Source organism: Palaemon carinicauda, chromosome 45 (assembly GCF_036898095.1).
Source record: "Palaemon carinicauda isolate YSFRI2023 chromosome 45, ASM3689809v2, whole genome shotgun sequence".
NCBI lineage: Eukaryota > Metazoa > Arthropoda > Malacostraca > Decapoda > Palaemonidae > Palaemon > Palaemon carinicauda.
Genome location: NC_090769.1, coordinates 1382344 through 1393486, shown reverse-complemented (window position 1 = coordinate 1393486; position 11143 = coordinate 1382344). Strand labels below are relative to the sequence as shown.

The 11143-nt window shown below is 35.9% G+C and overlaps 1 protein-coding gene across 1 annotated transcript in view; it reads right to left on the bottom strand.

The window, feature by feature from the left end:
• Window positions 1-6287: 6287 nt before the first annotated feature.
• The window catches only part of LOC137634738 (peroxidase-like), a 28237-nt gene continuing 23381 nt past the window's right edge, over window positions 6288-11143 (bottom strand). Inside the window, exons 17-20 of the mRNA XM_068367229.1 lie at window positions 10075-10239; window positions 9454-9653; window positions 7267-7436; window positions 6288-6622 (exon numbers count right to left, since the gene is read on the bottom strand). Coding sequence (XP_068223330.1) covers window positions 6432-6622; window positions 7267-7436; window positions 9454-9653; window positions 10075-10239 — 726 coding nt within the window. The 3' untranslated portion in view covers window positions 6288-6431. The remainder of the gene's footprint in view (window positions 6623-7266; window positions 7437-9453; window positions 9654-10074; window positions 10240-11143) is intronic.

Here is an 11143-nt window from a genome sequence, read left to right as displayed (position 1 = left end):
GGTGTCCATACACGATCAAATTAGACTGGCATCTGCTTTGTATTGCATGAAATGTCTTCAGCAAAGGCAATACAATATATGAAAAAAGGCTATCAATAATAATGAGCTCGAGGGTCAGATGGGGAATTTGTCGTCATTTATACGGCAACGTAATTACTCAGTACGCCCCCACAACATTCCAAAATCCTCAGCCCCCAATAAAATCAAGATGATTCCCATCGTAAAATTTGCCACGTATGATAGTTCCCAGCATCAAAATAACCTTTGTATTCTTTTCTAACTTCAAATAAATATGTACAAGCCCATTATAAAAATGGGCGGGGGATAAAAGATTACATGATTTATCTTTCTGATAATTTCTCATGCCTTTTAAACTGGCTCTGTTGGTGCCATAGCTTTTCTCATGACTGTTTCTTTTAGAGACAGTGGAGTTGTGAGAAATTTTCTTCAATCTGTTTTTTTTTTTTCCTTTTTTGTATTTTTTCTCTTTTTTTCCCCCTTTTGCTTAGGTTTAATGTAGTATTGTTACCCTTGATATATTTCTATTTTCTTTTCCTACATTTACGTTTTCTTCTACTATAATACGGGTAGACTATTACAAAGTCTACGTTTTACATACGCTTCGACGTTATCATAGTTAGTATTATTACTAACCAAGCTAGGACCCTAGTTGGAAAAGCAAGATGCTATAGCCCCATGGGTTCTAACATGGGAAAATAACCAAGGGAATAAAGGAAATTAATAAACTACAGGAATAGTAATGATCAATTAAAATAAGATATTTTGATATCAGTAACAAAATTAAAGGGATATATCATATACAAACTATAAAAAAATAAGAAAAAAATATAATAGAACAGCGTGCCTGAATGTACCCTAAAGCAAGAGAACTCTACCCTAAGACAGTGGAAGACCATGTTACAGAGGCTGTAACACTAACCAAGTCTATGGAACAATTATTTGATTTTGGAGTGTCCTCCTAGAAGAGCTGCTCCCAATACCTAATGATCTTCTTCTACCCTTACCATGAGGAAAACAACCACTGAACAATTACAGTGCAGCAGTTAATTCCTTAAACAAAGAAGAATTGTTTGGTAATGTCAGTGTTTTCGGGTGTGCGAGGAAAGAGGAGAATGTGAAAAGAATAGGCCAGACTATTCGGCGTGTGTAGTTAAAGTAAAAATGAGCCATAACCAGATAGAGGTATCCAATGTAGTATTTTGGCCAGTCAAAGGACCCAGTAACTCTAGCAGTAGTATCTCAATGGGTGGCTGGTGTCTTGGCCAACCTACAAATTTTAGGTTTTCAAACTTGTTGCTTGTAGCAAAATAACATAAGATGATTGATAACCGGTCAGTTGGTGTGATAGTTTTTCTAATGGCTGTCTCTTTTCTATCAATGGGGTCACCACAAATGATGACTCCTCAAAACATTCATTGGTCATCCTTAAAATTAGGCTTACTTAATTTCAAGTGTGTTAATATATCTCCATGGGTATAGGCTACGTATGTCTCCCCCACTTTTTTTTTATCCTGACAAAATATCACTGCAATTGAACTACATATCTTATCCAAAACATAAATGTTGCCTGTATAAAGCCAATGGAGGAACTAAAGAATGACAATTGAAATTAAACCGTGTGATGGTAAACCGTATATGGTTGACAATCAGTATTGCAGACAAACCACTTTCGTGTCAAACGATCGATAGTTTAGGGGAGCCTTTATAAGTCCTTAATATTTAGTACTTTGGATTCAGCCCCCTGCAGCTTTACAAAGGTGAATTCCAAACTGGCCACAATTGGTTGCTGAAACTCATGATAGCAAGGTGTTATCCTATCTGAATTAAAGGTAGAATGAGATAATAGATAATTTCCTTTAGTTTATTTGTGGTACAGGTAAAGTACAGTAATAAGTTTGGAAGCTTTTTACCTATCCATAAGGCGATAGAGTGCCCGCAAACTTATTTTGCGGTGCGAGCAATTAGGAACCAAGAGCCAGTAAATAAGTGCTCCTCCTTGTTTCTCTTTGACCAACATAACTCGCAGCTTAAATCGTCTTCACTCAATTTTTAAAATGGGCATTTCAGCTATAGCATGTTGAGCATAGTTCTCATAGTTATATGGGGTCCTTTGCACTAAATCCTTCATAATAGGACCTATCCCTTCTGCCCTCATCTTCCGTGAACCTGAACTTCATCTCCCTAGGAACCTTCTATTTCCTTGTTTAGATTGTCTTTCATTTCCTCTAAGTTTTCTTTCCAATACGTTTTTACTTCTACCATCCGTGTTATTTTTCATATTTCTTTCACACTTTCCCCACAACACTCTTCATAAGGTTTTGTTACTTGATCTTAAGGGTTGTTCAACTAGTCCTATCACACAGGGGAACCCTACAGACTACAGGACCTAAAATATCTTTTTCGTATAGGCCTACATTCTCAAGGTCCTTCCACAAGAGTGTAGATGACGTCATAGGCGAGTAAGTAATAATTTTATAATATCCATAGACTTATACCACTATGGTACTGAGCCATAGTATAAAAACACACCTAGGGCATTAACGCTATTGCTTATTGGCACTAAATCTTCATTAAAATTCATATGAAAGTCGCCTAAGTTTAAGTTTTCACCATTACTATGAAGTTTTATTTTTTCAGTTTGTATCCTCAATATAATTTATGGAGAAACAATATAACCTAGAACTGCTCAAATCCTTTATGACACTTTTTACAGAGCTGTGTAGTCCACTTTCATAGGTTTCACGAGATGAATAAAAAAAAATCTTATCCCTAAAATGCTTAAAATAGCTCCGCCATTATCTATCGACCCTAATTTAAGTAGCAAAGTTCATGCATAACCATATCAAAAGTTTGAGTAAAATCAGGATGTCATTTATCTAATAACTTCCCAAAGATTATTTACAACAGAACATCCTGTAATTTTCATAGTAGAATATAGTTGCATGAATGTTGCCTGGTATTCCAGCAGAGCAAGCTTAAATTCTTTCCAAACGATTAATTGTATTAATTCAAGTCTAGTTAATACTGTACTGCAAAGAGCCCATTACAGAAATACTTTGGTTATATCATCAGCCGATCCTCTACGTCTATTGACGCAAAGGGCCTCAGATTTCGCAAGGAGTCTCCATCTTGAGCTTTTAAATCTATACATATCCATATATCATCAAGTAATTCACGCGACATAGTCCTCAGCTATATATGCCTGGGCCTTCCCACTATTCTAGTACCTTGTAGACTCGGTTGAAAGTTTGGTGAACTAATCTCTTGGAGTGCGCGAAGAGCATGAGCAAAACCATCTCCATCTACCCATCACCATGATCTCATCCAAATTTGGATATATTCACCTAATCAATTAGGAATCTTTCATTCATTAACAATAGAATTTATACTTTCTAAAGTTTTATAATTAAGGCTTTATTATTCTTACCTCAGTTATTGGCATCTGACCAGTTACACAAGTCCGTTTTCTTAACCTTAATTTTCTAATGAAGTAACATCAATGTTTATATGGTTAACTAGTTAAGCTAACATCTATGATTCCGCACTAATATAATTCAGTTCGGTTACCACCAAAGAAACAATCTTAGATTTTTATCACTATAACGATCAGGACCCTTCTTTTCCATTAACATTTTTATTAGACCATTAAGAAATAGCTATGCACATGGTATCTAAAATTCATAATTTTATTAGCATATATTTTTTTTTATTTTCTTATGTATCATACCTGTTGACTAGAATTATCAAAGTCGCGTAGCACTAATCTTCATAAATTTCCTTAAGGCCCTGCATACGAGGGTCAAATACACGGTGAGCGGACAATGTTACCAATCTTCTTGTATTGGAGACGATCGATTGTGCAGGCGACTTCACAGATGAGCAAACATGCAAATCATTTAGGTGCCCATGCCCGTTGTTGAGCCACTGGATGGCCGCTTGACTATTGACTATTGTCCGACAACTCTGACTGTACTCTGCCTGGCGTCTGGCCCAAGTCATACGTTCACATTGGACCGTTTGATCTGGTAACACTTTCAAAGCGAACGAGTTACAGGCAAATTTAGAGTGCCTACCCGGCATTTTCCCACTACGGGCTGCAAGATTGTAAAAGCCCATGTCTGGCCAAAAGGGCCAGGTAATCTTCAACAACAACAACAACAACATTTTCCTCTAGTGTGGATGGGGCTTTACAGTAAAAATCACTCACATTAATTTGAATCATTTACAATTCCTAAACTTATTTATTTCTCATCTTTTACTAATTTCTCGTAAGACGTGCGTACATTTTTTTTAACTTTGGCATTTAGTCCCACAAGCTTTAGTGTTTTCTTCTAGATAAAGATTTAACAGAATGGATCAAATTGGATCATTCTATGAATTTGGATCAATTTGGGGCATAGGTGGTCATTGAATGTCCATATAAACAAGATTCCCTCCGATCTCAATGGTCCCGTCTTTAAAACCTCAGTGGTTTAGATTCCTGAAAAATCACGAACCATCGGATAACGAGATAAGTTGTGTTTATCATGTTATCCATAGTTATCTATAAAGCAATAAGTACCTACCTAAGCTAAGGTGTAGCTGGGAGGAAAGTAACAGTTGCCCCAAGAAATTAAATTTGTAAATTGGTTGGGTAGGAAGTGGAACTGGAGGTGAAGACTAGGGTTAAAGAGTGGATTTAGCTAGGGACTAGTGTAAAGACCTGCAGTGCACCACTTGAGCTACACTAACGGCACTACACGCTATGTTTAATAACTTCAAATGAAGAAAGTTTTCTAAGACAAGGGACTTCTGTCCCTAGCAACGAGGCGAAGAACCCTTAATGCCTGCAGTGCAGCACTTGAACTACACTAACGACACTTCCAACTATGTTTAATAACTTCAAATGAACAAAGTTTTCTAAGCAAACGGGCATCTGTCCCTAGCAACGAGGCTTACAAGCTCACAGTTCGAGTAACTTGAGGGACAAATACACTTCAAAGCCGGGCAAACAGTGATACCAGACCACAATAGTTAGTAAGAACGAGGGTTTATGACGTCAGAAGCGAGAAAATCACAGACAGTGATCTGGCATCATACAGTGTTGCCAGATCCCTACCTTTAATTTTCCGCTTCTGACGTTATCAACCCTCATTTTCACTAACTATTGTGGCCTGGTATCATTGCTTGCCCGTCGGGCATGCTCAATCGTGAGGAGAGGGCTTAAAACTTCATGTATTTCACCAACATTCTTACCACACGACTACTTGTAAAATAATGAATTTAAAAAAATTATAACCTCATTGATGGGTTTTGAAGTCTTGCACTATAATAACTACCATTTCTCTTCTGCAGCTTGAGACAGACAGGAATTTAGCTTTTTATCAGATTGGTTTTGACATATTTGTCCAGATTTTCATCACGGTTCTAAGATTTTTTAAGTTTTCTTGATGCCTAAGAGTTAAAAACTTCGTAGAAATTTTGTTGGAGAGGTTATAGAAGAGAGAGAGAGAGAGAGAGAGAGAGAGAGAGAGAGAGAGAGAGAGAGAGAGAGAGAGAGAGAGAGAGAGAGAGAGAGAGAGAGAGAGAGAGAGAGAGAGAGCTAGTTTATAGGGGCTTTCCTATGGACAATTAGTTACCTTTGTTCAGGATAATTCAATGTTACAAATTAAAATTTTTAGGCCAAAACACTTATTTTTTAGCATATCAATTTTAAAGGAAAATTAGTGATTATTCTGAAGAAGAATGCAACTTTCACCATGAATTCCATTAATTCATCTAATAAAACAAAATCTTAAAAAATAATTTATAACAAGTTTGCAGGCAAAAACTAAAACTACTAACAACTTTAAATTTAGAACATAAAAGTATATAAAAACCAATAAAATCATATATACATTCCGATATAACTTACAAAGTAACAGTGGTAAAATAGAAAATACAAAAAAAAATTTAAGAGACCATTGTATCTTGACCCCGGAAATTCCGTTAGGTCCCTGGACATTCGGTTATGACCCTATGACATTCCGTTATGACCCTAGACATTCTGTTAGGTCAGGACATTCTGTTAGGTCAGGACATTCAGTTAGGTCCCTAGACATTCATTAAGACCCTCCATTAAGACCCTGGACATTGTTAGGTCCCTGGACATTGCATTAAGACCCTGGACATTCTGTTAGGTTCCTACACTGTTAGATCCCTGGAAATTCCATCAAGTCCCTGGAAGTTTTCTTAGGTCCCTGGAAACTCTGTTAGGGACCTGGAAATTCGGTTAGATCCCTGGATATTCTGTTAGATCCCTGGAAATTCTGTTAGGTCCCTGGAAATTCTGTTAGGTCCCTGGAAATTCTGTTAGGTCCCTGGAAATTCTGTTAGGTCCCTGGAAATTCTGTTAGGTCCTTGGAAATTCTGTTAGGTCCTTGGAAATTCTGTTAGGTCCCTGGAAATTCTATTGGACGCTGCCTCCATGGATTCAGACTATACGTTGCCACTTGATAGCACGGCTTCAACAGATTCGTGGAATCTATTATCTCAAGTGGAAGACTTTGTATCTTTTCCAGTTCTGGAACGTTGTTGCACAGAATCCTTGCAAGAGTTACTTTGTGCAGCTGAGTTAACTGTGCTGTGAAAAGAAAGGGAAGAGTCAATAACTATCACTAGTGTATGCGACCCGTCAGAATGACTGGTAAATACTTAGATAATCTCACAAATTCAACCTTTCCCATTCTCTCCCCCTTTCCGGACTACAACTCGGCAGTTTCGGCAATTTTGTGGGAAATTGTGGTTTCCGAATGTACCTTCCAGATACCCTCTCACCAGGGTATGACTACTCTATTCAAGGTGGTTAAGACCAAGTAGTCAAGTGTTTGGCAATACGTAATATATATATATATATATATATATATATATATATATATATATATATATATATATATATATATATATATATAATATATATAATATACAATATACATATATATATAATTATATAATTATATATATATATATAACATATATAATATACAATATACATATATATATAATTATATATATATATATATATATATATATATATATATATATATATATATAATTATATATATATATATATATATATATATATATATATATATATATATATATATATATCCATAAACTTTCCTTTATATAGGGGAGATTTAATGTATAGTGCAACATTTATAATAAAATTTTACCTCAAATTACCCATTAATATTTTCAGTTACTAAAAAAAAACAAGTCTCAAACCTTTAGTGAATGGCGCTGGGCTGCCTTTATATTCAAACCAGTATCTGTCGCCTTTTTTGATTCTCAAAAATTGGTCTGCGATTAGGCAGGTAAAGGTGGGACCAAGCAACCCCCCGAAGACCGGACGCTCCGCCAGGCCCCCAACAAACAAATCTATGTCGTGAACACTCCTGCAATGTGATAAAATCCTTCAGCAAACTGTTCAACCCTTTCACTGCTAGTGGTGAATTCAAACTGTTTAACCCTTTCACTGCTAGTGGTGAATTCAAACTGTTTAACCCTTTCACTGCTAGTGGTGAATTCAAACTGTAACCCTTTCACTGCTAGTGGTGAATTCAAACTGTTTAACCCTTTCAATGCTAGTGGTGAATTCAAACTGTTTAACCCTTTCAATGCTAGTGGTGAATTCAAACTGTTTAACCCTTTCACTGCTAGTGGTGAATTCAAACTGTTTAACCCTTTCAATGCTAGTGGTGAATTCAAACTGTTTAACCCTTTCACTGCTAGTGGTGAATTCAAACTGTTTAACCCTTTCAATGCTAGTGGTGAATTCAAACTGTTTAACCCTTTCACTGCTAGTGGTGAATTCAAACTGTTTAACCCTTTCACTGCTAGTGGTGAATTCAAACTGTAACCCTTTCACTGCTAGTGGTGAATTCAAACTGTTTAACCCTTTCAATGCTAGTGGTGAATTCAAACTGTTTAACCCTTTCACTGCTAGTGGTGAATTCAAACTGTTTAACCCTTTCACTGCTAGTGGTGAATTCAAACTGTTTAACCCTTTCACTGCTAGTGGTGAATTCAAACTGTAACCCTTTCACTGCTAGTGGTGAATTCAAACTGTTTAACCCTTTCAATGCTAGTGGTGAATTCAAACTGTTTAACCCTTTCAATGCTAGTGGTGAATTCAAACTGTTTAACCCTTTCACTGCTAGTGGTGAATTCAAACTGTTTAACCCTTTCAATGCTAGTGGTGAATTCAAACTGTTTAACCCTTTCACTGCTAGTGGTGAATTCAAACTGTTTAACCCTTTCACTGCTAGTGGTGAATTCAAACTGTTTAACCCTTTCACTGCTAGTGGTGAATTCAAACTGTTTAACCCTTTCACTGCTAGTGGTGAATTCAAACTGTTTAACCCTTTCACTGCTAGTGGTGGATTCAAACTGTTTAACCCTTTCACTGCTAGTGGTGAATTCAAACTGTTTAACCCTTTCAATGCTAGTGGTGAATTCAAACTGTTTAACCCTTTCACTGCTAGTGGTGAATTCAAACTGTTTAACCCTTTCATTGCTAGTGGTGAATTCAAATTGTTTAACCCCTTCACTGCTAGTGGTGAATTCAACAAAACCTGATAACACAGCAAAAATTTTCAAAACCACAAACCCTAGCTTGTTGCTATTTATTGGATAGCTCACATGAAGACCTTTCCAATGAATATCAACTTTAGGCTATATGTTATAGGTGATTTTGAAAAATATTTCACCTTTTTTTATATTTTGACTTAGTCACTGATAGCAGTGAAAGGGTTAATATATGAAGACACCAGTAAAGAAGACAAAGTTGTTTCCAACGTTCATAGTTCGCATAATAGACACCTTCATCAAACTGTTTAATATATGAAGACAACAGAAAGAAGAAGTATAGCTAGTTCGTTGTAATTTTTGTAAAACCTATGAAAACAACTTAGATTTATCGTTTTTTAAAGTTTGACTTGAAGTTGCTTATATATTGTGTTTATGCCAGTAAGTGGTTGGTAATGTCAACAAGTGGTTCCAGTAAGTGATAGGTAATGTCAATAAGTGGTTAAGTCGCACTTAATTTGACCGTACGTGTATTTCACTTTAAGTTCAAGAGTTAAGACAAAGCGCAAGAAAACTGTATTTTGGCTATGTCAGTCATCCAATTTTTTAAAAAATTACTTTGAACACATTCTGGCACACTTAAGATCGTACATTACTTGCGCAAAATTACGTACCTTACATTTGCAACATAAGAAAAATAATTGCATGCAGGTACAAGTAGTAAATGGTAACCAGAGAAAAAAAAAATCTGCATTTTTACACTGAAAATTTTATCACAAAGAAAAAAAAAATGTACGTACGATGTCTCATTTAAAAGTAAACTAATCCCTATCTACTAGATTCAGGTAAAAAGGCAAACTGTATTAAAATCAGCTCGGTTCATACCTATAAATGCTCCGAAAACCTTCAATGGCGTCATCCTTCATCACAGAGGAAAGATCTGAAAAAGAATTGATAGGATCCAGACGACAGTGAGTCCTCCACTCTGTATAGCCTCTGATACCATGGTCTCTGCCTCGCTGCAAGTTTAGAGCAACCAGGTCCAAACCGAAGGGCAGAGATCCTTTGAAAAGGTTGCCTGCAATCTGTGTAAATTTGTTTTAATTCATATTGTCTGCTGGAGTGTTTAAGGTGGCAATGTGTGTATATTTGCCGGTTTCTACCTAACGATTGACAGCTTGTCTTGGGAAACTCAAAACAAGAACAAGTGAACTACAACTAGCAAATTTCCGTTATGTATAAGCTGATTTTTTATTAGCAGATAAGATTAATATTAGTATATTCGAATTAAGAAAGGTCCTAGAGAGAGTAGGGTTCCGCTGCAGTATAGGACTAGAGAAAGCTAGCCTTTATAGTACTATATTGCAGTAAGTTATTATTTAGGTCTAGGGATCTATCGTGTACACAGTCTCCAAGATAGGTTCCCGTATTTTACTAATGAAATATAGATAAATATATACATAGAATATTGGTAATTATCATAAAATTTAAGTAATTAGCTCAAACCTCCTTTGAAAAGTAAGTATCCACGTTTGCAGACGGTTGAGAAGTTGCACCTCTGGCCAGGTTACCAACAGTGTCTTGATCATATAGTGAAAACGGGTAGAAGAAGAGCGATGACAACTCTTCAGTGCTTGGAACGCCATATCTGTTTATTTTAAGAATTATATCCTGAAAGATATAACGAAGAAAACAACTCAGACGGAAAGGGATTTGGGTAATGTGATGAAAGTCTGGATAAAAAGTTAACTCAATTACAAACAAGTGAGCAATTTCCAGCCGTGATTTTAAACCCTACATGTCACTGCCAGTTACATTGCACACACAACTGCACAGTTGAAGGTCTTCATTACTGAAAACTGTTACTTAAGCTTGATCAAATTTTAACTACACAGTTGAACGTCTTCAATAAAACTATGTTACTTATTCCTTGATCAAATTTTGTTAGTTACACCTTTCCTCACTAATCAAACAGCCACTAATATGTCATGCTGTTAACTTGAAACTGCTAAACCCTACATGTCACTTTGTCAGTTACATAGCACACACAACTAATCATTTGAACGTCTTTAATATTGAAAACTATGTTACTTAAGGTTAAGTAATACGAATTGTGTAGTTACACCTTTCCTCACTAATCAAGCAGCTACAATATGTCATTCTATTAACTTAGAAACTGTAAATTACTAACAGTGAAATTTCTCTTACCTTCCATACAAAGTTATTGGTTTGCAATGCAACTTCAATTTATGTTACAAAAGCAAAAAATAATTTTGGAAGTAATTTTTATTTTTCCTAGCCCTTTTACCCCCAGGCTATTTGGAAATATTCAACCCTTAACCCCCAGGGGTTATTTTTTTTCAAGCACATTTTGCAGTATATCATTTTTAAATTGCTCTAACAGCCTTAATTTTCGTCATAGAGAGGTCAGGTTGGTCTCATTCTCTTGGAAAATGCCTGAAGTTAATAAAAAAATTATCAAAAATATGCAAAGAAAAATTTAAATAGCAGTTTTTTGCAAGGACGTACTGGTACGTCCATGGGGGTAAAGGGATGTGTTTTGTGAAACTTACCA